Source organism: Sylvia atricapilla, chromosome 13, assembly GCF_009819655.1.
Source record: "Sylvia atricapilla isolate bSylAtr1 chromosome 13, bSylAtr1.pri, whole genome shotgun sequence".
Classification (NCBI taxonomy): domain Eukaryota; kingdom Metazoa; phylum Chordata; class Aves; order Passeriformes; family Sylviidae; genus Sylvia; species Sylvia atricapilla.
The window spans coordinates 10,577,802-10,605,631 of NC_089152.1; the positions used below are offsets into that span (position 1 = coordinate 10,577,802).

General features: G+C 43.5%; 1 protein-coding gene across 1 annotated transcript; it reads left to right on the forward strand.

Moving 5' to 3' along the window:
* Positions 1 to 27,830, forward strand: SHC4 (SHC adaptor protein 4). The gene is made up of 12 exons (XM_066328413.1): positions 1 to 1,291; positions 8,095 to 8,165; positions 14,079 to 14,142; positions 15,038 to 15,157; positions 16,187 to 16,240; positions 18,591 to 18,642; positions 18,994 to 19,120; positions 21,125 to 21,302; positions 22,585 to 22,645; positions 24,025 to 24,204; positions 25,671 to 25,924; positions 26,612 to 27,830. Exons 1-12 carry the CDS (start codon positions 707 to 709, stop codon positions 26,765 to 26,767), a joined length of 1,902 nt encoding a protein of 633 aa, XP_066184510.1. The 5' UTR covers positions 1 to 706; the 3' UTR covers positions 26,768 to 27,830.

Genomic DNA, 27,830 nt, shown 5'->3' on the forward strand with positions numbered 1-27,830 from the left:
TGCGGCGGGGGCGGCCCGGGCGCTGCGGAGCTGCTGCCCCGCGGCGCTGCGGGAAGCGGCCCCGGAGCCGCAGGAATATTCGGTTGTTCCGGGATTATTATGGTGCTGAAGGACTTTCCGGCAGGAATTGGCGAGACCGACGCCGCTCGGTGTTTTTCGAAGAATCCAGGGTTTGTGCCTGACGGCGGGGCAGGAGCTGCAGCGCAGGGATGCTCTTCGCCTCCGGGGCAGCGGCGGTGGAAGTGCAGAGAGCCGGGCACCTTACGGGGTTCATGTCGGTCTGAAAATACGTTTGGGCTTGTAGCTGTCTTGCTCTGCTTTGTGTGGAATATGCTTGAGCTTTCGCTGCAGCCAGGACTCCGCAATTATTGATGCTACAAGCTATCAGTCTTCAGAGCTAGGTGGGATTTAGTGCCTGGCTTGAGGCAGGCAGGAAGGCAGGTTTGGATAGTGGTTCTTCAGCTTAAGCTGCTTTACCACCGATGTGCTTTCCTGTATGCTGCTTTTATTTCTGCTTACAAAATGCCAGATGTCCATGTAGTTTTAAGCCTTGTTCATTGAGGAAAATAAACCATTCAAGAGGGAGTCAGCAAAAATATCCTATAGGTTCCTATTTTGAAAATTGTTTGACTTGCTTCATTTCCATATAATTTATCTACAAGAGCCAATTTATGCAAGAATATCCAGTAACAGACCTGCCAAGGCTATGAGAGAACGCAGCCAGCAGAGCCTCGGTGGACACGTCCTGTATGTAGGGTTATTCAGACATCCAGGAATGCTGCACAGGGCTAAGTACAGCCGATTCAGGAATGATTCCATAACCTCCCTAGATGAAGGTACACAAAACACTTCTTTAAATATCAAAGGTTCTTCCTCCTCTTCCCATTCTTCGACACCCAATTTACTGACGGAAGATGTCTCCCTGGGGCCACAGGACACCTGCACCACGCTGTGCACGCTGATCCCCCGGATGGCCAACATTAAACTTGCCAACCCTTCAAATCTACCGGGGCTGAAGAGCTTCTGCCTGGGAACCAAAGAGGTGCCACGAATTAAACTCACGGAGTGCGTCACCATCCCCAGCAGCCCGACCTCGCCCGAGATCAGCTGCCTGTCGGCCTCGTACCCCCAGCCCGACCCGGACAAGCTGCTCCTGCCCCCAAAGGCAGCGGGGGAGTGCGCTGTGCGGGGAGCCGAGGAGGCCGCTCCCGTGGGCAGACAGGACAGGGGCCTGGCACAGGGCACTGAGAGCACCTACAGCCAGGAGCCGGGAACCACCTACAGTGTGCGGGTGAGTACTTCTCCCTGGGCTTCCATTCTCTGACAAAGCAAACAACTCAGCTGGCTGCTGGCTGACCTCCATTTTCCCATCTCTAGAGTCCATGCCCCAAACCACTGAATTCTCCCTGGTATTTCTTGTCTTCTGATGTATGTAGGGCTGTGGCACTGAACTGAGGGAGATAAAAGCACCTCAGCTGTTTCCAGAGGTAACATGACATCCAGTTCCAAAGGCCTATCTGTAGTCTTTCTGACTCTAACTAAAACGGGTTAGTCTGCATGTTGGAGGGAAAAGGAGGCCCATGAAAGGGCTTCCCATCCCGCAAGGAGCAGCTCCAGGCATTAGGTGCGTTCTGGTCCATGCTGCTGACATATTTGTCCAGGAGGCTGTGGGGCAGGCACTGCTCAGGTTGTATTTCCAGCATGGTTTTCTGCTGGTCTTCCTTTCGTGGGCAGTATCTCAGAAGGGGGTTCACTGCCAGGAGCCTCACAACACAACAGGGAGATGTTTTTTCCCTTCATCTTCCTGGTTATATTTCTGCCATGGCCGTGGGCCTGCAGGAACCAGCCCAAGGAGAGCTGCAAGAACATTCCTGACATGTCCTGGCCAAACTCTTGGTGTTTTTTTCAACTAGCCCTTTCAATAATAACAAGCAGATTAGTGAATAAGTAGCATGGAGGGTTGGGCGTTTCAGCATTAGAGGATGTGCAAGGTGAGAGGATGAGCAAGGTACTCATTTCCCCAGAGACCACCAGACATCTTCAGGAGCTGGTGAAGCCTCAGATGGGCTGGGGAGTGGCCAGGGCTGCAGCATGGCAGCACTATGGTGCAGAGGGATGGTCTCACCTGAAGGCAAAGTGGGGCCAAGACACCAAGGGCTGGGCATTTGGAGCTGCTTCCAACCCTTACCCTCTCACCCTGGCCTTGCCCTCCCTCCTGTGTGATTGGAGGCCCTCACTCTCCCCATGCGGCTTCTTGTGCCCTGTTGAGGTGTGGGATTGTTGGGATCTCCACAGAGACCCTTTTAGGAGGCAGGTCAGGTCCACCTTATTGGGACTGCTGCTGGCAGAGATCTTTGGCCTAACAGCTTAATCAGAGTCTGAGGAGGATTCAGCAATTACATGGAGAGGATCTACAGCTATTTTAGAAAGGCAATACTGTGGTGAATTAAAGAAATGCCATAGGACAGAAGCTGTCCCCTGCAGACTGGAGTGAGGCAGAAATTTTCTTTTAAAAATTTTTTACCTCTGTTTTAAAAAGAGGCGATGCTGGGCTCATTGCATCCCTGGAGAAGGCAGCTGTGGCTGGGTGTCACTGATGGTGACAGGGCACCTGTGTCACAGCCACATGTCAGCCGGGCCTGGTGAGGAAGCTGACCTGTAACAGCACCTAATCCCCCAATATGCTCGTGCAAATAAAAAAGAGCCTAAATATTAATATTTTAAGAAGAGCCTGGACTGCTCTGACTCTCACACTGTTGGGTTTCAAAACATACTTTGTACACAGGTTGCTGCAGGCTTTACAAGGGGGATATTTACCATGTCCTTGCTCACATTCTACCCGCTACAAACCTTCCCACAATGCTGCCCATCTGGAGCTGAGGTTGTCTCTAAATGGTGTCCATAGTGGCCATGGCACTTCTCTTTCCTGCTGGTGTTTGTTATGGCAGTGACGAGCCTGAGGAATATTCCAAGAGGCACTTACCATCCTCACTCTTGCTTGGTGGGGAGTGCCAGGGATGTGGCTGCTGCCGAGAAGGAGGATAAGATCTGTCTCTCAGCACTGTCCTGCATCAGTGGTTTCTCTGAGAATAGCAAGGATGATGTTTACTGGACCTAACATGGAGGTACTGTCTCTGTACCTGAGCTTAAATCAAAGCATGAGTCTTTGAAAGATGATTGTTTCTAAAAATGTGCTATTTAACTAAAATATGAAAAGGAAACACTATTGCCAGATATTTCATTACAATACCATTGTACTTTAAAATAATATGGCAAATGTTGTTTGCAGCATCCCTTGTCTTAAAGGGCTTTTACCAATGAACAGGTTGATCCTCTGCCAGGGAGGTGAATGCATATAGATATATGCCATCATATATGTCTATCATCAGTTACATGTCTCTAGACTGAAAGGAGCCTGAGCATTTCTAACATGGTAGTTCAGAATTACATGACCTGCACCCTGAAACACCCGTGAGCACCGTGCCCCGCACAGTCCTGCTGCTCTCCATGGAGGATCGACAGCTCAGCCCGGAGCAGTAGCTCCGTCTCTCTGTGCGGAAGGGAGTCCAGAGCAACCCTTGGGTCACCACCAGTGCCTCTCCCACGTTCCGGACAGGGAAATATTGTGTATTTCAGCTGCAGCCGCTTCCCTGGCGCGCAGCACCCGGAGAGCTGCTCTGCATCGCCCGTGGTAAATAACTAACTACACGCGTGTGCACAGCCGGGGCTCCCGCAGGAAGGAGACGGGCTCCGGTGATTCATGGCTTCAGAGCCGCAGCTGTGAATCATGAGCCGGGGGTGCCGGGCGGTGCTGCCTGTGCCGGGCTCGGCTTTGGGCTTTGGGCTTTGGGCAGCGCTGCAGCTCCCGCCTCGTCCCACGGGGATGTGCCTCGGCGCCCGGCATCGCCCGCGGGCACAGCGCCGCGCTGGGGAATCGATTCTCGCCGGAACCGGCGTGTTTCCAGGCCATTGCTTTAGCACAGCCGGAGAACGGGGACAGGGTGGCTTGGGAGCAATTCTGTTAGAGCCCCGGCCTGAGTGCAGTGCTGCAGAAAGCGGTTTTTCAGAAAACAAAACTAAAAAATATTTCTATATGTCACTATTTATGATTTTTGCTAGTGTGGTTTTTTTTTGTCTTCTTTTTTTCCCCCCCTCAGGATACATCTAAAAATTGAAAACCTGTGAATGAAAGGGTCAGACTTTCCCAGAAAAAAATCATTTATCAAAAGCTATTCTTCTTCACAAAGAGCCCTGACTTGCTGCCCTTAGGGAAGAGGCTGTGCTGCGTGGGCATGAGGAGTGGGACAGACCAAGGGGCTGTCTGTCTGTCTGTCTGCACCACTGCTGCTGCAGGGGGGAAGATGAGAGCAGGGCAAGCACATGAGGAGAATTAGGCTAGCACTGGCAGGGGGTGGGTTTATGCCTAATGATCCTTAATGGGCTCTTTTCATCCTTGAAGGTATGTAGTCTGTTTTCTAGCTGGTTCTGCCTGGATTTTTTGCTGTCTCACAGGTGCCCTGGGGGTACCCACCCACGTCTGCAGTGGTGTGCACTGCTGCTGTGGGCTGCCTTGGCCTCTCTGCTTCCTGTGAGGGATGGGAGAGGTTCTGCTGGCTTTGCTTTTGGATCTGGATGAGGCTGGCGTTTGCTGGAGGAGACCAGTGTGGTTCACGCTGAGGAATGAGCCAATTGAATGTCCTGCAGGGTGCAAAGCTGGGCCAAAGTTCTTCATTAAGTGCCTGAGTGGTGGCTGCTGACGGCGTTGTGGAGCACTGAGCCCAGCCCAGTAAACCCTGCTGTGTGAGGCAGCATGAGCAGCTGAGCGGAGTGGCACAGTGGAGTCTGTGTGCTGGCAGGAGCAGTGCCACTGCCAGGGGAGCTCTGGGGGTCTCTGCTTTCCAGTGGGCACAGGGACTCTGGCCCCAGGGCTACCACAGACAGCATCTAAAGTTGAGGAAACTTCCCTACCAAAACAACAGTAATCATGCTTTGCTCCTTCCCCACATCCCTGGCTGGCTCCTGGTGTTGTCCATGGAGGGAAGACAGCACTTTACCTTCCTGAAAGCAGAGAAATCTCACAGCAGGTTCCTGAGGCTGGCACTCTGCATTGTCCTGCCACGTGCTGCTTATTCACATGAGCCCTCCCTGGTGCCTTCACATCCCTCATCCCGCTTGCAGTCACTTTCTGTCATCTCATGTAAATAGATGTGGAAAGGTGTGGGCACCTTCAATAATTGCTGTTTTCTCCCACCACCTCCCTGCCATCCTGGTGGTGTGGGGAGATGCAAGGCAGCCCCAGGTTACCCTCTGCACTCAAACACCAAGGGACAAGGCAGCTCCTGGTGCCAGTGCTCTCCACAGCCCTTTGCAGGCAGATGGGATGTCTCTGCACATGATGCCATTAGTGGAGCCCTTCCCTTTCCAGCAGGGGCCAGTGAGTCTTTCCTTCCTAAGAGCTGCTGCTTGTCTTGGCAAGGGCTCTCCATCCTGCTGCTGACAGAACAGTGGGTTCAGCATCCGCTTTCATTAGCGATGTCAGGTCTTTGGCACTTGGCTTGTTTCACTGTTGCTGTTTTATTTTTCTATAGGTAGCTGAATGCTGCAGTTACATCTGTGCTTGGTGCCCCAGGCTGCTCAGTGCAGCCTTGTGCCTGTGTTCAGCTTCCCCCAGCTTGCCTAGCAGCTCAGTGAACTGGGCCTTGCCTCTCTCTGTGGGCTTCAGAAGATGCCTCTGCTTGAACACCACCTTTGGACCTGGTTTTCACAGAAGCACCTGGTGAAAACTTGCGCTGGAGCAGGAGCTGTGGGCTGCTGTGGCTTCCTCTCCCAGGCACCTGTGGTTCCTGCCCTGCTCATGCTTTAGTTTAACCTTCCCTGCAGCAAGAAAGATGTAGTTGGCCTTGACCCTGCATCAGCAAAGAAGTCCATTAGGTTTTCCTGGGAGGTGCTGTTTGGGGTGTACAGGATGAGGAGCAGGGGCACCACCTGAACTGGAGTTTGGATGCAGATGTCTCTGAGACATTGTTCTTCTCCCCTGCCTTCCCCTTCCTCTCATGCATTGGTTGTGCTGCTTCTCATATTTCGCTATGAAGGGGTTAATATTTTTGTTTATTGTTAATTTTTTTTCTTCCTTGGAGAGTGTCTTTTGTTTTCTTGAATAGGCTTCTGGCATTCCATTGTCCTTTTGTGTGCCCCATAGAGTTCTCCCAGGCTCTGTGACTGACTTGCTCTGCCCCAGCCCCACATTGTCCCCCTGCCCAAGGCTCTGCTGGTTCTCTGTACCCTTGTACTGTGAAGTGAAGGTTCAGCCATTACTAACTGTGCCAGTTCAGATAACCAACGACAGCTAAAATAAATGAGAGATGCAGTGAGGTGCCATGTTAATGCACTTCCCTACTCAGGCTTTTAAAGGGGAAAAAAAAAAAAAAAGTCTTTTGTGAATCATTGATAAGTTCAGCTTCACTCAGGGTCACTTATGCAAAAACCTAATATTGATTTTTCATCTTTGCTTAGAGTAGCTTCCCACGCATCTGTTCAGGATGCAATGGGGACTCACTTGTCAGCGTATGACTTACCTACTCCTCTAAATTTTTCTTTTTTCAAGGAGAGAGGAGCAGCCAACCAGCTCACAGGATGTTTGACCTTATACTGTAGGATCAGAGGTTGTTGCTGTGCTACAAGCTGAGGCTCTAGACATATTTTCCACATTTGCTTTGTTCCTGTTAAGCAGGAATATCTTTAACAAGGCAGATAGCTCTCAAAGTCATTAAATGTTCATTAGGGAAGCAGTTCTGCCAACCTTTCAGATTCTTATTGATGTCCTTCCAGGTCTCTGACCTAATTCTGGAGTTCTCCCAAGGGTTACATTGCTATCTGGAAAGAAAGCAAAATAGGGATAATACAATTGTTGTGGAATCCCTGACTGCACATATAACATTCTCTTTTTCACACACTTATTTCTGAAAGTCTCCAAAGCTGAAACAGATACCTAAACCCAACCCTCTCTGAATGGCCCAGAAGAAAAATTGATTTACAGGCAAAGTGAGGCAGAGGAACTAAATATGGTACCTTTCTCTGAGACAGAATTCTTCCTCCATCCACTCAGACAAGGGGACAGAGTATGCATGTCCCTTCCTGGGTTTTCCAAGTGGTCTCTGTGTCCCAGAGGCTTTGACTTCCTGCAGGAGAGGTCTGCACAGGCAGGCTGTGACTGCAGCCCCTGGGCACTGCAGTGTGAGCACTGCAGGATGGTCTCAAGAGGAAAAATGAGACCCAGACCTGTGCCAGCCTGATGAAGAGATCAGACTGCTTCAACAGCAGAGAGATGGACATCCATGGAAATGCTGAAGGATTAGTAAGATATGGTTGGGGATATGCCATCACATCCTTGATATTTCTGAGAATTAGTCTTACACAAATCCCAAATGAGTTTAGAAAAAACCCCAGCTTTGTCCCATACAACAGAAGCGTGGCAGTCAGCCTTTAATTTAAAGCAGGTCATTTTATAGTGTAGGCTCTTAAGAGCTATTGCTATGAGCTGGAATTGCAATTTCACATCCTTCATCATCTGCAGAGGTTATTTGTCATCAGACATGTAGCAGTGTGGAGCCAGTGGTTTTTGTCGTGGCCTGTAATGCCTCCTACTCTCTGAAGGGACACTCAGCCCTTCTGCAGGGGGGCTCTGAGTGCATTGGTCTCGAGGGGCTTCCAGAGCCTCTCTGTTCCTGAGGGCTCTGTTCTCTCCAGTATTTCCTCATGTATTCCTCCCAGCTCAGTGTCACAGGCAAATAAGTGAGAGTAAGCAGAAATGAAGAAAAAGGAATAATTGGATTTTGTGTCCCCAGAGTGCTTTGCCTTTTTCTTTTCTTGGTGCTATGGTGTTTAACCATTGGTATCTTTATTGCTCTTCTCTACACTTTTAGTAAAACAAGATCTATTTAGGAAGCAGCTTTAGGATGGCTGATTTGATTTTCCATTTAGACTGTGGTTCTGCATAAACTTAGTGGACAGTAATCACATTTGCTTCCTCCTGTGATCCTCCTCTTACTTGTGTACCAGATATTAACAGTCCTCCCTTTTCTCTGTTTTCCATAGTACATGGGCTGTATTGAAGTGCTGCAGTCAATGAGATCCCTGGACTTTGGCACAAGAACACAAGTCACCAGGTAGGTGGTTTAAAACCGAGATTCAGACCAAGAATGAAAAGCCTGAGTGCTAATTTTTGTATCAAGCTGAGGGCGCGTGCCAAGCTCTGAGACAATTCAGAATAGGAGTTTGGCATGTTTTGTTTTGTTTTTTCCTAAGTGATGATTTGAATTATTTGATCATTACAATAGGCTATTTGCATTGGAAAATGAATTGTTTCGGGCACAGACGTAATTTCTCTCCCAGTTGTTGCTCAGAAGGCCTTCCCCTGCAGTGGCAGCACAGAGCAGACAGCCCCAGGCAGCTGGGCACCGGCAGCAGCCGGGCTCTGCACGTGGCTCAGACTGCCTGCAGGCTCTCCATGGGGACATCCACTGGTGCTGCTGGGCCAAGGTGGAGAGCCAGGATCCTCACAGGTCTCCCTGCCACCCACCTGATGCAGACAGTGCCATCAGCATTTCAGTCCAGCAAGGTCATCTAAGGAATTTTTATCAGATGTATGACATCGCTTGACCCCATCTGTAGCAAGACTGGGCTCAGCTGGAAGTGGAGTCACAGGGAAAACGTGTTGAAATACAGCTGTTTCCATCTGTACTGCAAGCCTAAGGTTTTGGGCTGCAAATCAGAAAAAGATTAATATTTCATTCTCAGATACAACTGGGGATGTGGTTAAAATGTGAAATATTTTGTGGTCTTTTGAGAACTTTGCAACTTCTGTTGCAGATTGCTGCCCGTTTCTGGGTGTAGATTGTTAGTATCCCTACGCCTGTGGAGTGGCTGAAATGTCCTGTCAGAAATAGAAAAGCACAATTTGAATTTTACATTTATTCTTGTAAGTCTGGCAGTCCAGGAGTGTTTGAATTTCCAAAACAATCACCCTCTATGCAGCTCTGAGTGCTGCGTGGTGCTGTGATGTGATGCTCACAGTCCAGCAGTCAGGACTAGTGCCCTGCCAGGCAGCCCCAGCAGCCATCCAACTGCTTTTTGGAGAGGTGGGTGGGTGCAGGTTATCTTGACCTTGCCTTAGACATGATCCCTTGTCCTCTCAGCTGCTTTTCTGGCATAGTTCGTGCTGAGGATGCCAGGAATGTGGTTGAGGCTTCCTGTGCCTGCTCAGCTCTTCCTTCCTGCTGGAGGGAGATTTTCAGATGCTGTTTTGTTTCCTCGAATTTGTATCCAAAAAGTCATGAAGAAGAGAAAACAACGTGAAGGGATTAGTGTCACATTTACACCTGTTGGCTCCCAGACTTACAGCTGAAAGGAACTGAAAAACATGGGTCCTTAAATGCCTACAGACTTCACTTGAAAGGTGTCCCATTTGTTTTATATTCAAAATCAGCAGTTGTTGACATTTATAACTGGTATAAGCACACATTCACCCAGTTCCTGCATGTGTGTATGAAGAAGTGATAGCAATATACTTCCCTCAGACAAGTCCAGACCAAGGAAAGCCATGTAATACACCCAGCCTGGGCCACTGTGTTCTTCACAGCTCAGCCAGAGGGCGAGGTTATCTCCTGTTTGCAAGAGGTGTGTGTGTGCTGCTGTGCTGACAGAATACAGCTTTGGATGGTTTGTCTGGAAAATAATGAATATGAATTACTGCGTGACAAGAGCTTGCCAACGTAAATTTGGGCCAGATAGTAAGGTTTTGTTAAGCAGAACTATATCAAAACTTAACAATGGAAATATTTCCATCACCTAAAAAAATACCACTGCTGACCTTAACAGGCGCTTTTGTGCATGAGAAATTCAAAACTTAAACTGTTTGCAAACCAAATGCTGAAGTGCTGAGCTCACACATGCAGACTTTAAAGTTCAATCGATGACAAGCTGACTGGAGCAAAGATCACATTGATTATTCCCCCATTGTTCTCTCGGGGGAGTAAGTTTATAGACACATGCACAGCACACCAACCAAGGAGCTGCTGGAAATTATCCCATTTTAACCATGCCTGTTATCTGAACTGGGGTAAAAATATTTTTACTTTGATGGCATTTCACAAAACAAATAGGCATCTTCTCTTTTAAAGTGATGTGGAAAGGGTCTCTAGCTATGTCTGTGCCCTGCCTTGCTTGATATGTATGTGTATGCTTAGTTACCTCATGGTATCTAAAATTGAAATTATTATTTACCTACCTCATGAAAGTTGGAAAGATCAACAAACTCACATTGCCAAAGTGTAATGAGGAGTCTAAATTTGAGGATTTGCTTTCTGTTTTCTTGCTGGGCTTACGTTTTCAGTTGCTTGGCAGGCACATGGTTAGGGAAGGCAGAAAGTGGCCTCTCTGGTGCTATGAATGACCATGGGATGCAGAGGTGCTGTGTGGCCAAATGAGCACAGTGCAGCAGGAGAAGGGTCAGGCACTGAGGTGCTATTTACCCTCAGTGGCTGTGGGGTGAGGACCTTGGCAGAGGAGATTCCACTGCAAGTTTTCCAGCTCTCTGCTGTTGCCTGCACATGATGTTCTTAGGGTCATCCCTCCCACTTTGCAGAAATCTGTGATCTCAAACTCCATGTAGATGACAAAAGTAACACCAAAAAATACCAATAAGCATAGGAGATTCTTCTGCTTGAGGGTCTTTGTATTATTTTTGGCACAGGTTAGCCTGTGTTTGCTGCTCTGGATGCAAGATATATTTGGGTTGTCACCCTTCTTCTGTGGCAGGTCCTGCCTTTGCTGGACCCTGATGTGTGCCTCTCTTGTCCAGCCCTTCAGCTCTTTTCCTCTTACACATTTCCCACTTCTGTTAAATCAATCTGGTTATTAGTCATCAAATTTGGGCATTTCTGGGAAAAGGGATTCTGTATCTTGGATTGGAGCATTAACTTGCAAACTCAAAAGTGGTCAGGCAGTGAGGGGTGAAGGGTGTCTGAAGTGCGCAGCCAGGGAGGGCTGCTGGAAGAAGGCTGACTTTGTTTGGAAGATTAATTTCAACTTTGTTGAGCCACATAATCCCTTTCTGTTACATGGTGTAGGCAGAGCCCTAGATGCTTAAAAGCAAATCCTCAACAGCATGCTTGCTTGCTTACATCAGCCCATCTTTCGTCTTTTATTCTCCTTTTGGGGGAACAATAAACAAAGTGGCTCAGTGTTACTGCCCACAGGCGCCCTCCCTCATGGGCACGCTCTGGGAGCAGCAGGAGCTGTGTCTGCCACAGGTTTCACTCCAGGGCTCCAGAGAAAACCTGTGGACTGTACTCCTGAGCAGGTCTGGGAAAAAAAAAAAAAAAAAAAGGCAAAAAAAGGAAAAAAAAATAAAAAAAGGCAAAAAAACCCCAACCTGCTGGTTTAAAGGCTTATGGGTGCCAAAAATGGGTCACTCATTTCAGTTTATCATGGATGTATCCAGAGTTTCTTTTCTTTGTAGTGTATGGTGCAGTTTGTGGAAATGACTGCATGTAGGAAGTGTTCAGTTGTAGCAGCAGGTGTTACCAAACTCCTGCTTTTCACACCTTTAAAATAATATTTGTAAAGTTTTGTTAGATCACTTGGAAAATTACCCAGAGGTATGCAGCAAAAAATGTCTGTACGACTATTTCCCCTACCAAAGAGAGGCAGTAGAAACTATTAAGTAGAAATGGTTTGCTACTTTTTGGTCCCTTTTTACTGGACAGTTGGTTCAGAGCATGGTGGAGTGGGCAGCCACTGGTTGTACAAGAACAGGCTCTGTGGCTGGCAACTCTGCCTACAACTTTTGATTTCACATGAGCTGCCTGACACGTGCAAGAACTCATTTGTCACTAAAAGAGACAACTTCCCTGTTTTTCCAATTTGTTCTGTATCTGGTTTTCTTTCTAGGTAAGGCTAGACTTGAAGGCTCCAAGTAGCCTTAATGTCTTGGCTCTGATTTTAATTTCCTTTAATATTGAATGAGAAGATGAGTTCTCATTTTCCAAGCTGGTTATTGGAATCTGCAAGATCATCCTGCAGGATGCCTTCCTCTTTTTTTTTTTTTTCCATGTTTTGCCTTCCTCTTGGTAACAGAGCTAAATAGAACAGGAGCTAACCAAGAAGGGTATCAGGAATTTGCTTAAAAACACATTTTCAGTTGTGTAGGGGGAAGTACTTTGCTTTTAAATGCTAAGCAGGGTCAGTGTTTAAAAGGCTGGGTTTCTGACCCATCTTGTACAGCCCACAATGAGGCTCCTTTTCTTCCCTGCTGTTTTCACTCAGAAAATATTAATTATATTTGCTGTGGGTGAGGTCTCCATTCATTTGACAGCATCCAGGTTGAATTTCTCAGGGTGTTCCCTGGCAGGAAGTCTCAGTGTATATCACTGATCTTCAGGGCTTCAAGCACACAGCCACTGGTGTGGCAGCACGTGGGGCACTGAGCAGCCGTGCTGGGGTTCACCAGAGCTGGGCTGGCTTTGCTTCCTCCCTCATCTGCAGGGTCCTGGGGGGCCACACTCCTCACTGGGCATCTCTGCTTCATGGGACATATCTGGCTGGAGCCCCTTGCCATTGTGTGCTCTCCTGATACTTTTCAGCCCATCAGAACCAAAAATTTCTCAGGAGGTGAAAGCCAGTGGTGTTTTCCTCCCACACACATGCTGGGATCTGGAAACAGATAAACATTCCCAACCAGCTCATTTCCTAATTAGCTCTTTGGATAATAATTCAATAATACAAACACATAATTAAACAAACTCCCTTCCCCTTTAGAACCAAACAAAATCCCAACCTTGGAAGATAAGTCTGAATTCAGCCACAAGAGAAAGGCTGAGGCTTGAAGTGCCCACTATGGGACCCTCAGCCTGAGAAGATGACAGGCCCTGTGGCACAGGCCCAGGGCACCTGGAGACATCGGGGCTGTGGCTCCAACTGGGGTGTCCAGACAGGGTTATGGAAACTTGCTGAGCACATCCCAGCCCAGTAAGGCACCATTTTCCTCTTGACTTCAAAGCAGTAAGTGTCAGTGAGGAAAAGCCTGTAACTGCCAGCAGAAAGGTTTTTTTCACAACTGCTGTGCTAACCTTGACCAGGGCCATCAGTGCTGTGCTCTATGTCCAAACCAGTCACTTGCCTGAGCAAAGGCCAGAATTTGCCTTGTTTGAGTGTGGAAAATAGGCACAGCACAGCACTCTGTTATCTTGTGTGTGATTTATCTTTGTTCTAGACATGAGCACTGTGTGTGCTTCATGCCTTACCCTTCTGCTGCCTGAACTGAGAGGAACCCTGCAGAGCGGAATGGGTGGCTATGACCTATCGAAGGTCTAGTCTGGGAAATTCCTACCAGAGATGGAAAGATATGGACTGATAGCTCTGAAAAGAACTGGAGAAGCTGATTATACATCCCTACCCCTCACTCTGTTGTTTGGGTTATCTTGGGTTTTGGTTCTGGTTTTTTGGGGATTTTTGTGGGGGAGTGTTGTTTTTTTTTTTTTGTGTTTTGGTTTTGTTTTTTTTTGTTTTTTGTTTTTTTTGTGTTTTTTTTTTTTTTGAAAAGTAATCCCAAACCCTAGAAAGTCAATCAGAGCACCCAGCTGGGCTCACTCAGCATACACCTGCTGTGCTAAATAGGAAAGATTAAGCAGGGAGGAGCCCCTCTTGTCAAGCAAGAGACCTATCAACCATTCTGAAAAAAAGGCTTTGAAGGTATTGGGTTGTTTGTCTTGTGGTTAGTTACATTTGAGGGGTTTTTTATTAAAGAAATTTCCGTAAGGTGAAGCTGATGTGTTTGATGAAGAAAAAGAATCAATCCAAACCAGACTGCTGAATCACTGTATTTTGTTAAATAGTTCTATTGGTTGTTTTTTTTTTTTTTTAATGGTAGGAGGAAAGAAGAAAGAAAAACAACTGTGAAAGACCTTCCAGAAGATTTAAGAGTTTATAAGTGGGCCGATAACAATAAATTGCAGGGTTGCTGGCTCTGTTACAGATGGTGCATGTGAAATGATCCAACTGTTGGTATTTTTTATTTGCAGGGAAGCAATAAGCCGACTGTGTGAAGCTGTGTCGGGTACAAATGGAGCTATAAAAAAGAGGAAGGTAAATCCTGTTTTAGCTCAGCAATTATTTTTCTATATCTGCTTCTGATAAGCTGGATACATGATTCCCTAACAGGCTTCAGTCCATGCTAGAATTAGGGCATATTAATCCATCAGAACTCAGCCTGGATAACATGGAAGTGCTGGTAGCAAGGTGTTTAGCCTGTTGGGTCTGGGGCTAAGGCTATGCCCTACTTAATTTTTCTCAGGATTAATGCTTTGCCCAGTTCCTGCTTCTACCAGCACTTGCAGTGTGTGGTGCTTTACAAGTTTTAGGCTTTGGCTACTAAATTATTGGAATTGGGGTTTGTTTTTTGGTTTGGAAGAGGGGACTGATTCACTGGAAGTTTATATGCTGCTTATTTAAATATACAAAAAATTAAACACAACTGAAATGGCAGTGTTAGTATTTTATTAAGTAACTGGGATGCAAAGAAGGGCAACATCACTGGTTACTGTTGGGTTGTGTCTAGCAGAACTTACTGATTTCCTTCTGTAACTGTGGAGCTCAAGAGGAATGAACTTGCTCCTGAAAAAGGAATACATGAGAGAATTTCTTGCTTTACCCAGAAACACTTCATCCTCCAGAAACAAAGAAGAGTTGAGAAAAAAAATTGCACATTCTGAATTACTGAGTCAGCTATAACATTTAGCTCACTGGGATTTTTATTTAAAACTCTTTTTTTTTTCTTCCATTATTGACATAAAACCCATTCCTACCAGTATTGCATTCAGAGCTGATGTTTGTTAGAAGATCTATTTGCGTTTAATCAAGCCATTATCCTTGCTCCATTGAAAGTCTCAATAAGATACTGTAAAAGCTCCCTGACTTTGATATGCTTCTGCCCCTCACAGACTGGGCTGACAGCCTCTTTCTTTTGTTTCTTTGTTTAAAGCCTCCAGTGAAGTTTCTGTCTTCTGTACTTGGCAAAAGCAACCTTCAGTTTTCTGGCATGAATATAAAGCTGACCATTTCAACAAGCAGCCTCACTTTGATTAATGCTGACACACAGCAGGTAGGATACATGTAACAGTGTCCTTTTCTCCATGCTACAGTTTTCTCCCCCTTTGTGGCTTCTGAGGGAAGGCTGTGCCCTTCAAAGGAAAAGCAGCACCCTTTAGCAGACCTGTGCATGCCTGGTGAAGCTGAATTACATGACAGTCTGAATTTAAAAATGAAAGCACTTTGGAGGAATTGACATACAGCACAGGTCCTTTTTGTTCATGATGGTGTGTTCTGTGGGGAGGGATCCTTGAGCACTTGATAAACTGTTTCTCTGGGTGTGTTTGCCTGTAAAGTGCCTAATAAACAAGGGACTAGTCCTGACTGTAGTTTCTAACAAGTCCTAGGAGGAAAAAAAATATTGATACAGATATTAAGTCAGAGCTTGGCTTTGGTATCATTCATACAGCTGTGTAGTACATGTATACAATCAGTTATACTGTGAGAAATCTCTAGGCTCCATTGAGGTGTGTTCCTGAGAGCCTGGGTTTGCTTGGAACTGGGCTGTGCTCCCTTCCTTCTTGACAGATAGGACAAAGATCTTTGTCCTGCCCACCTAATTCCTCCCTCAGCTGCTGGTATTGGCCCTGAGTGATCTCACCTGGACCAGCAGCAGGTTTTGCTCCAAGCTGGCTCACTGACTCTGAGTAATGCTGCACTGAGCTGGTGCCATGCTGAGCATCAAGGAGCCCTTAGGAATTTGTCTGTAGTGCAGAGGTCTCCTGTCCATTGCACATCTGTTCCACAAGGGGAGTAGGACACCAGGTTTCCCTTCCTTTTGGGTACAGTTAGAAGTTGGTGGTTGAATTAATCCTGAAAACCCTTTAAGGAAGATTACTCGGGGATCTAGACATTACTAAACACGAATGGGCAGCCTCAAAAATATTCCTATTTTTATCTCCTTCCTTCCTAAATGATACATGCATAAATTAATAAACGGAATTGTTATGAATTTACATGGTTGTTCTATGAAGACTTATGTTCTGATGTCTTCTATTGTGTTGCGCAAGAGCATGTTTAATTAGTCTGCTATGCCTTTCAGATTATTGCCAACCACCACATGCAGTCCATCTCATTTGCTTCTGGAGGTGACCCAGTAAGTATTGATTTATAAAATATACTTCTGCAGGTATAATGAACTCACATAATAATGTTACTTGCAAACACTTTGCTTCATCCCTTCCTTCCACAAGCACTGAGTACACTGCACTTCTGGATCATGACCAGTAATACAAGAAAACTGGGGGGCTGACATTGGAAAGGAAATGTGGAATAGTGACTCAGTGCATTTTTAATAGATACATACAGTTAACTTTCCTGTTGCCCATCAGTGAACCTCAGTCCATTCAAGAGCCCTCTGACTTGGGGATCTAAAAATAAGAATATGAACATAGGAACCGATTAGTTCAGTGTCCCTGTGATCCAACACCTGTTGTAAAAGCCATCAGCACTGGCACCTCTAAATTTTTAGGTTCATTTTGACTCAAGCAAGCAGCTCCTATGAGACAGATGTGGCATAACCACTTTCTTCCTGCAGATAGGGCTGTTCTTCCTAGTGTCACAACCATGCAGTCATGGATGTTTTCAAGTCAGAGATTTTTAATTCTATTCCAAACTCTTTACTGCAATGATTGTAAACAGGAAATGTCATCAATCTGGGTTAGACAAGTAATTCCTTAGGGTTATTTACCTTTTCTTAGTGTTTTTTATATTATTTACCTGCACTGGTCTTGCACGGTGATTTCAGATTTCAAAGGCTACACAGGACTGGATTTGGTTAATGGCAGGGCCAGCAAGAGATGTGCATGCACACAGATGTGCTGCTGGAAATGGGCTTGGTGGAGCAGCTGCTGCACTTCTTACTGGGAGGATATGTAAAATAGAGGTATCGCCCATCAGTGGCAACTATAAATCTAGTGGCCCTTCATAGAAGGGGCAATTTTGTTGTCTTGTTCAGGCATTTTTTTTCAAAATTCCCTTTATATTTAATATGACAGTTTCCACAGGACCTGTCTTTCCACCTGCCCTACATTCAGGGTCTAAGTGAAGTTCAGTGTTGCTCTGGGCTGTGAAGGAGTAGCACTATTCTGCCTGATAATTAAGTCTATTCTGGTTTTATTTTAAAGCAAAATCATCGAGGCATCTACATAAATATTAAAAAGACATAAAAAACAGCAGGTACTGCTCCAGTTACTTTAGTTTCTAGTCACTCCCTAGATCTGATTTATTTTAAAATACCTATCCTAAAATATTTATGAACTAAAAGAAAAACTTGAAAGGAAAAGAAAGGAAATTGAGTTCACTAGATGCATAAGAAATATTTAGCTTGCTTTGTTTTAATGATATTAACTTGAGAGATTAAAAAAAAAAAATCTAGGACAAGTTCTGCTGGCCCTAAGACCTGCCTCTTGTGTCATTCATTGTGAATTATTAAATGATTGTTCTTGTGCATATTGCAAATGGGGCCTTGTTTCCTGCCAGCTGATTGCATCTTCCCTCAAGAGAGCCATGCCTTTAAGCTGTGAATTGCATTTTCCCTGTCCCACCTTCAAGATCCAAAATAACAAAATGTATCTTTAATAATTAAAAGGATGTTATTCATTACCTCACCAATTTGACTATCACACTGAATTATCAAGCCCCTCTTTGCTTTTGCGGTATCATTAGAAATGTTAATTTTCCTATTCCAGTTCTCTTTTCAGTTTGACTAGAAAAAGAGGATTATTTCAGTGCTGGCTAGAAAGAGAATTAGAAACAGAAAACTGATTATACTGAGGTTGTCTGATCTCAGCAGCAGCTTTGAGATCCAGGGTAATTTAACCTGATTGCAGCCAGACTAAAATTGGGCAGGAGCAATTGAGATCAGATACCCATTTTATTCTGCGTAATTTTAAAGTTTAGTTTTCTCTAAGATGAGAAACTTCAAAACTCAATCTTATTGCTATAAATTTGGAACATTGGAAACTTGTCCTTTGCAGTATATTAGCACTATTTCATCTTCCCCTGATTCTGGTAAGGACTGTCCCAACCAAAAGCTGTGACCAGCAGTCACATAGCCCCGATGTGTTACGCAGGAAAGCCTGTGAGCTCCATGGGAGCAGCGGAAGGAGCAGCATTACCTGCTGATGAGGTACCAGTCCTGTTTCTACTCCTGTTGCAGAGCTGGAATTGAATACATGATCTATTGAACACCCAAAGAGTGCCAAATGGTTTAGTGCATTTTTAAGAGGAAAAACAATATGGGACAATTACTGTATTGGTAGCCGCCGGTGTGTCACTGATATTTTCCTTGGCTCACTTTGCTAGTACATGTGGTTGTTTTTCCCTGAAAGAAGTGTGCATTTTAAAGCTAAAAATGTATCTGTCTATATGCAACTGCTGTGCTGTGGTGGTAGTGTTGTTCATAATTACAATGTTCAGGACATGTGTTGTCTTCTTTCCTGTAGGATACAACAGACTACGTGGCATATGTAGCAAAAGACCCTGTTAATCAGAGAGGTATTGAAACGAGTTTCCAATTGTTATATGTGTTTATATGATTGCTTTATTTTTATGTAACAAGGAATTGTTTGAGTTTTAAAATAAGGAAGCTACTGAACTGCTTGATATTCTGTAAAATTTCTGGATTTGCTGTATGTATAGGGGTAATAGTGTGCAGGCTGTGGCTTTAAATGCCATGTTCTTTGTGCAGTGAAGTGGGAATCTGCAGGTCAGACTAAAGCTGTACAAGCTGCTGGCTCCATGAAGGGGTAGGAGCCTTGTTTTTCTGCTACAAGGAATATAGCTTGAGTCTCTACTTCCTGGTATAAACGGCATTTACTTTAATTAAAGTAAGGTGTCTCTTTTCAGCATGCCACATCCTGGAATGTCCCAATGGGATGGCACAGGAGGTGATCAACACCATAGGACAGGCTTTTGAACTCCGGTTCAGACAGTACCTGAAGAACCCATCTAGCCTGGTTACATCTAATGAAAGGTCAGCACATTCTCAGTCACTTAACTGGCAGTTTCCTTCTCTTTAGTTACTTTTCAGGAAAACAATACACTACAAAGAATGATCCATAAGTAAGATGCTTTGAATATGCTTTCTGGACATATATGCCTGTATGTGCAGCGTATAAGATACCAAAACTAGCTTATTCCAGTGAACTCCATTGATTTTTGTGACATTTGTACAGGTGCTGAACACAGAATTAAGCTGTATTGTTCCTTAGATAAAGCAGCCTTATTTTAAGTCATGCAAGTTGAACAAATGTTCAAATTATTCTGCCCAAGTTCAGGTCTATAAATAGCAGACACAGACTGAGCTCAGTCCTGACCTGTGCCAAGTTTAAACTTGCTGCAGCTGTGGAAAGTGTGTGGTGGGGAGAAAAGCCATTTTAATTCACCTTTCTGCTGTTTTGCTCATGTCCTGGCAGCAGCTTCAGTTTTCACCTGGCATGATTTATATCAGCCTCATGCACTGAAATAAACACAGCCACCACCTGGCATTTTAAAGTGTGAAGCCCTGTCCTCTGCACATTGCCCAAAATACAGGGCCTAGATTAGTTTCTGGACCACAATTCCCCATTTCAATTACCCTTCTTCCATTGCACTGGGGACACAATTCTTGCTCTAATTTATGGCTCTCCTCACAGATAAGCTATGTCTATTTTTCTCAGGCTTCTTTTTACTGCAAGGCCAAATTTGATTGCCTGCTACTTCTCATGAGTAGGTAAAGCTGTGGCACTGCTTACCTACACCCTGAGCACAGGAGTCCTGAACAGGCAGTGTCACAGGGCCTGCCTAATGCATCACAGCAGAGCTGGTTTTATTACATAAATGAAACTCCAGTTTATATTTATTTCATTGTATATGGTTGTTCTTGCCATTTTACTGCTAAAACTGCTCTGTTTTTCCTGGAGAAGATAACCAGAGGAAAAGCCTTTCTTTCCTAAGAAACCCTGCTAAGTTGTCACAAGTAGCATAGGAGCAGGGAGAAATGGAAGAGGGTAATTAGATTTCCTCCTTGAGCACAACCCACAGCCAGCCTCTGAGAACGGTCCTTGGGCAGAGGAGTCGGATATTGCTGTGTGAATGAGTCACTCCCTTCCAAACTACTATGAATCACATAATCAAATACTTGCACTGCATATCACATAATCAACTACTTGAACTTTATCTCTTTCCTGCTCATGGCCTTTTATCCAATTATACTCTTGTTAATCAGAGAAGTAAGATTGAGATGAGTTTTTTTTTTTATTTTGGGACCGGAGACAGTACAGGAAGCACCTAGTTGTTTTGCAGTGTATCAGCTGTACATTTAAACTATCATCATTCTGGTTTAGCTCAAAAAAACCCATTCTGTGCTCTTCTTCATGTCATTAAGTGTTCCCTTCAAGCTGAACCAGAATATTGATTGTGGTTATTAAAATTAGGATAAATGCCACTGAGGAGATCTCCTTTTTTTTTTTTTTTTTTTTTTTTTTTTTTTTTTTTTTTTTCCCTTTTTAGCAATATTTGATTTTTCTAAAAGTGTTGCAGGCTTGTCTGACTAAATCCCATGATGTTTTAATTTTTCTCCTGAAGTCTGGCCACCCCTCAGCAATCTCTAAATTTATAGAGTTCAATCAAGAAGCCACAAGAGTTAGTTTTATGGTCAACATTTTGGATACTTTAATGAACAATGTATCAGAATTCTTAAAGTTCCAATAGTTGCCTCTTACCTTTTCTTTGACTTGAAAATACATCTGGGCTGCCCGGTGCTAATGAAATGACTCTACCTCTCTTCACTCCAAACTGTCATGACTATTTTTAATTCAGGAAGAAGTAATTGGGAAAATAAACAGCTCTGAAAGTTCCGGCCCAAAGCCCTTTACAGCCTCCATATGGCGGATCTGTGTATTGTGCGTTGTGCAGACACTGGGGATGTTTGCCTACACTAGAAAGCAATTGATTACATCAGAAGCTTCATTTTTTTTCTCCCCCCTATTTTTTTCAGTGAGGCAGCAAATGCTAATGGATCAGCTGGGAATTCACAGGAGAGGGAGGATCATGAATATTACAATGAAATTCCAGGGAAGGAGCCTCCCACCGGTGGAGTGTTAGACATGCGAATGAAACTGCAGACAGACCAAAGGGCAAAGTGTCCTGTCCAGGGCAAAAAGCAGTATTGCTCAGTAAGTACAGCTTCTGCTGGGATAAATATTTGCTGCCTATTATGGGAATGAATAATAAAATGTTTCTGTGGTGTTAAAGCATGGCATTAACATCAGAACCAGGTCCTGATTATCCTGGGAGAAGGTTTTTTTTAGGCTAGATTTAATGATGCTTAGTACATAATTGAATCCCAAAGCACTTTCTGAATATTAACTGGTTTGTCCTTAGAGTACTTTCAGGAGACCAAGTAATATTCCCTTGTTCACTCATTAGCTCTGAGAAGAAAATAGATACCAATTTAAATGTCTTGTTGGAGAGAACATCTGCAAAATCTGGGACCTCCTGGCTCCTGATTCTGTGATCTTATAAATATTTCATCCTGTCCATTATGCTCTACAACTTATACATGCAACATTGACTGATTGCAATATATATACAATATTCATTACTCTTGGATTGTTTCAGGAAGGTCTGTTAAATCAGCAAAAGATATCTGTGCCTCTTGTCTGGAATAGTGGGAAATACAACCAGTCAGGGAGTAAAACAAGCCAAGTTCAGACTGTCTGCATAGATTTCAGAGCCTGCTGAGCGAGGCCTTGGGAGCACCATCCTTTCTCCACACAGGAAAGGCGGCACCACCACTTCTCAGAGGGAGCACACAGATGTACCTGCTGGAATCCAGCTGATTCTGTCTAAAAAGTTGCTGCTCCCAAGTATTATTTTTGTTTGGTGGCAACTGCTCCCGTGTTCCTGTGCTCCATCCACTTTTTGCTAACATGAACAATACTCTGCATATCAGGTCCCCAACAGTTCTCTAATTCTAAAAATATTTACTATAGCCAGAGTTTGCACATGATGCTCAGCAGTGTTGTTGCAAGGAGTTACCCTGCATGTAAATACAAATACCTTTTTCCCATGGGGTATTACTTTTTAGTTTTCCTTTCTCTTTCACTGCTGCTCAGAGAATTCAGTAACCATTTCACTTTCAAACCAAGATACCTGTAGCTGATTTTATGAGGGACATTTATAAGAAAATTTGAGGTTTCTTACCTAGGAGTTATACTGTATATAAACTAAACATTAGATGCATAACTCAGCAGTTATATGAGGTTGGAGTCCAGACATGACATCTGAAGAAAGAAGAGTATCAGTGTGAAATATTATTTGAGGAGATGGGAATTTTCTGGTGAAGAACATGTTTAATTACCTGTATGTCTACTAACTAATGCATGGATGTTTTGAAGTTACCTGAGTTTTTCTAGGGAAGTACTTTATGTGACCGATTTCAAATTTTTTCTACAGACAAGCAGCCCAACCTTCATCAATATATATGAAAATTGTCCAGAAGAAAACAAAACTGTGGGTATGTACTCTCTTTTCCTTCTCATGCATATGCAGAATTAGCCAGGGCAGGCTGCCTGGAAGAGCTGCCCCTTGGCTTTCAATACAATGGTGGAAAGTGTTCTGCTTAGTGGATCATTTTTAGTTCCCTAGATGAAGGGCAGACAAAAAAGCCTTACAGCTTTTCTAAAGGCCACTAATCTATCTTCATGTCGTCTGGCAGACTTACTCATTTTACTTCTCATGATACTGTACAGTAGCTCTTTGTTTTTTTATTCTCTTTCATATTCTTTTGTTGTTTTATTCCCTTTCTTCATACCATTTGAAAAAGGAAGATACTTCATTACTTGTCAGTCTCTGAATATATTCCTTCTCCTACAAATGCTCAATGAGATCCAAAGTATCAGCATGGAGTTGTTCCAACAGAGCCTGGCCCCTTGGTTCCAGCATCCCTGGTTTCTCAGTGGGACTGTGCCCTTCCCCTGCCTCTAGGCAGCTTTGTGTCCAGGATCAATTTGCCTTTAGCAAAACCTGCCCTCAGGGACCCCAGGAGATCATCAACCTCCATCCCTTTCTGGACTTCCTTTGCCACAGCTGATACCCTGAGTGCATTTCCTCAGCTCCTGTCTTTCACTGTACAATGAGGTCCTTTCTGAATTCCCACCTGCACAGCTCTGAAGTAATCCATTACATTGTCTGCAGGGGATGCTTCAGTTTCTTGTGTTATTTCCAATTCAAGGAAAGGAGAATCAAATGCTTTCTACAAAGAGAGAGTGAACAAATAAAAGAATGAATGAATAGATCTATGAATAAAGTGTTCGTTGAAGAACAAAAATATGCCTGCTATTTGGCTTGCTGAAGTGCTATTATTTTCATACCCTGCAGGGGATGTTCTGTTAGCCTGTTCCTAGGCTTGGATCCTAACCTGACAGATGTGGCTTTGGCTCTCCAGGCTGAGCCTCAAAGCACCAATCTCCTCCATCTCTCTCTTCTCCATTAGAACAGCAAGAGAAAGAATTGCTCAGCTTCCCACAAGCTCTTTTTGTGGTGCAGAGGGGAAGGAAAGGCTTTGGCAACAAATAACATATATGGTTTGTGTTTCTGTAGAGGCATATGTATTAATTTCTTTCCAATCTGTGGCGGTTCACTGCTGACATTGACTGGAGCAGAACTGAACCAGTGCAGAACATTTCTGAAACCTTCATTCTAATTAATTTTGGACCTCATGCCTTCTAGACATACGGAAAAATAAGTTCATTTGCATTTTTCTTGTCCTTCTTAATTACTTCAGTGGGCTATAAAGAAGAACATCATTCCTATTTCAGCTTTTACAGTTACTTAAAGCCGAGTTTAAAAAAAAAAAAAAAAAGGAAGTCTGTGCATACTATATACTATTTGCAGGTAATTGTGATGAGAGATCACAGAAGACAATAAAAGAGGCAACCTCATTGAAACCTGCCTACAAAGCAGATCTCTTTGATGATCCATGTTACATCAACACCCAGTCCCTGCAGTCTGCAGCCTGTGCAGCCCGAGGTCCAGCAACAGCACAGACCCCTGGGAGCCCTCTGCGCCAGGCCAGTAGGTTCCCATTGCAATGCCATACCTGTCTAAGCACTGGAAGGAGTGGGGCTTCTCATCTCTCTGCATAGAGAAAGATTTGGGTTTCCCCATAAGCAGTATAGAAAAGGTGGGGGGAAGAAATCTATCCTGGTTGTTCTTTTTCCTTGTTAGATTCAAGAGAAAGGGGATGAAAGAGCAAAAGTAGTGATGGTAAACAAGCAGAGTAACCTTTAATCTTCTGTAGTTGATTGATGACAATGAGTGCCACAGGTATTTATAAGCAAGTCTTTAGGATGATGTGAGCTTAGGACTCACATGGCCTCAAGGAAGAGGGTTCTCCTGTGTGTTCAAGGTCTCAAGCACTCTAAGGTGGAACTGACCTCAGATGCCTTTGCTTCACAGGCAGTAGCATGGAAGATTAAAGTGGGATTATTGTGACTGTGTTTTCTCACTTCTTCCATAAGTGACCATTGAACCTCATCCAATAATTTCTAAGTCAAACCATTTGATCTGTGGTATCAATTAAATCTATGTCAAAACTCGATTTATGGACACAAAGTGGTGGATATCCATTAAATGATTATACAGTTGCAACTAATTGTCCTTATTATTGAAAATACTTTATTAGCTTTGCCTTTTATGGTTTCTCACTGAGTGTTTTCTCTGTCAGAGATGTTCCACACAAGAAAGTGGAAAAAGGACTGAACAATAAAGGAAACACAATAAAGAAATCTGTGACTATTGAGACATTTCCAACTTGGGACTGTATCATGCTCTAAAAGGAACTGCCTGTATCCTGAGGAGCCTTAGGTTGCACAATTCCATTGCAGAAGTGGTATCCTCTTATTTTGCTTAGAAGATTCCTGCCTGTGAATCATTTGCAGTCTGACTGGCTATATTCCAAACCACCCAGTTTTTTTAGTACATTTGGTAATTGTTCGTTTTGTTAACAGCAAATGCATCATGCTGTAATCCTTCCCTTCTGGCTACATTGGCTATGTTGTCTTACATTCCTGCACATAGCTGGAGCCACTCAACATGACTCTCCCAATGATCTGTGACAATCTCTTCAGAGCTTGTTAAGGAAGAAGGAAAAACAAGATTATAAGGAGGGAAAAAAAAGCCAAAAAGCCAACAAAAATCTTGGTTTTACATGGAAAATTTGGCTTTTTCATACAAAGAAATGTAACCCCAAACCAGTACAGCATCAGAAAAATTCCTGTTTCTAATCCCTGTTGCCTAGCGACCAAAGGCTTTCCCTTCTAAGGTAGGGAAAGAGGTGGTGTGATAATCTTTCCTAATGCACTAGAGGGTCGTGAGCATTGATGTGTGCATGTTCTTACAGTCTGTAAGGTTGGTTTGATCACAGCTTCAAGACTGAATTATTTGAATTTTTTAAAAGCTATTAAAAATATTGGCTTGCATCCTTTTAGGAGGAAGTTTTAGGTGAAGTGTCCAATACATTCCCTTTCATTTCGTTTTAGAGTTACCGGAACCTGTTCAGCAGAGTGCCACAAGCAACACAGCTGGTCTCTGTGTTCTGCCACAAATAAAGCAACAGCTAAAGAATGAAGATTGTTACCATGGCAAATTGAACAGGAAAGCAGCAGAGAGCCTCTTAGTCAACGATGGGGATTTTCTGGTACGAGAGAGCACAACGTCACCTGGTCAGTATGTCCTCAGTGGACTTCAGGGAGGGCAGGCAAAGCATCTACTCTTGGTGGATCCTGAGGGCAAGGTATGAATATTTCATATAATGAGATTCCAGTGCTGTTCAGATATTGCAATCAAAATGCATGGGTGCATTCCATGAAGTGGAACTGATTTGATTCCATCCCGTTTAGTTTAAATGTAGCCAGTGGCTCCAGCAGGTTTGAAAGTTCAAAAACTTATAAGCCCTGAAATACCATGGAAGTAGCAGTGAGGAACTTAAATTGCTGTTAGTCCAGGTGCTGATACTCACTGTATACACTTAACACATCCCTTGAAGTGTTAATGCTAGAAAAACTAACCCTATCCTTAATTATGAATTTCTGGATACAGAAAAGATTTATTGTCGCTTCAATTCTACTGCTCAGGGTTAGAAGAGCAGTCTTGAGTGACATTTCCAAGGAGCGAGTAAATCAGAAAAGTAATCCTCAATGGGATTTAGGGAAAAAAAGGAGGTGGGAAAAAAAAGGGTTATTTCATTCCACTGTGCAGAATTAGCCCAATTTGACATACAGTGTCTTTACTTTCCTGCTGCTTTTCATGTCAGCTAATAGTGAGTCAAAGGATAGGTCTGAATTGCTGTCTATGGCCTAATGATCCGGCTCAAGTGAGCTCAGTGGCTTAAGTGCCTTTTAACTTTAATGTGCTAGGCTCATGTCCAACTAGTTATAAGCACAATCTAACCTTAAATATATTCTTTTGCTTCTTCCACTAGGTGAGAACCAAAGACCATATATTTGATAGTGTGGGTCATCTTATTCAGTATCACATGGAAAATAATTTGCCAATCATCTCTTCTGGAAGTGAAGTGAGCTTGAAGCAGCCTGTAAGGAAAGAGAACAATATGGGACACATGCAACATCACAAATAATCCCTTGGATCTTGCAAATCCCAAGACAATTCATACCTGAACTTTCTATTATGAAGACAAGTCAAAAAAATATAGACTGCACTTTCTGCTGCTGTTCCAGAAGAAGCCCTTTTGTGTGTGTATGTATGAATATATGTATATGTGTATATCTATGTAGATCTATAGAGATCAACAAGCATAGTTATATAGATACATATAATCTTAATCTTAACAAAATTACACCTTCAGAATGTGAGATTCATTTGTGAGAAGGTATTTTAGACATGCACAAATGTCACTTTCAAGGTCATACTGAATCAGTAACTATTTAAAAGCACAATTAAAACTCTACATACAAAAGCTCACTTGAAAGAACTGCTGGAACATTAGTATGTGCCTTTTAGCATAGAATTATTGAAACCAATATTATTTATACTGAATTAGTTTTGGGTGGTTAAACAAACAGGTTTAAGCTTTTAACTATTTGCCAAAAACAAGTACAATTTGAATATTACTAAAATGTCATCTTCTTTCGATAGACACTAACAATTTCATTTTGCTTGTAACAGCACTTTACTAGCAAGTAACATTTCAAATATATGGCATTCACAATACAGAAAGGTGGTCCAGTTTCTTAATAATTTTTTGTCACTGTCTGACTACTCAAAGATTTGAGATTATGAACATTTACAAAGTTGAAATTAATATATGTAATATAATTTTGGAATAGAACTTAAGGGACAAGCATGCTAGATCTTAATATTTTTGCCTTGCATATGATTTTACTATTATTATCAATTAATACTGGAAACATCTTTTTAAAGGTAGGCTAAATATATTTTCATTGATTACATAGTTGTTTACAAACTAGAAAAGCTGAACAGAACTAATGATACGTTTTGGGAGAAAACTATTTAAAAGATGTTGGAACTTTGCATGTGTCCTTATTCAGTGTTCTTTCCAAAACAAGATAGTTTTCCCCTCTTCACGTAGAGTCCCTTTGTTCCTGAACATGGAAAAAACTTTTAAAAGAAATCTATTAATTGTTTTGCCACAATAAATACTCTAAACATGAACAATCCTA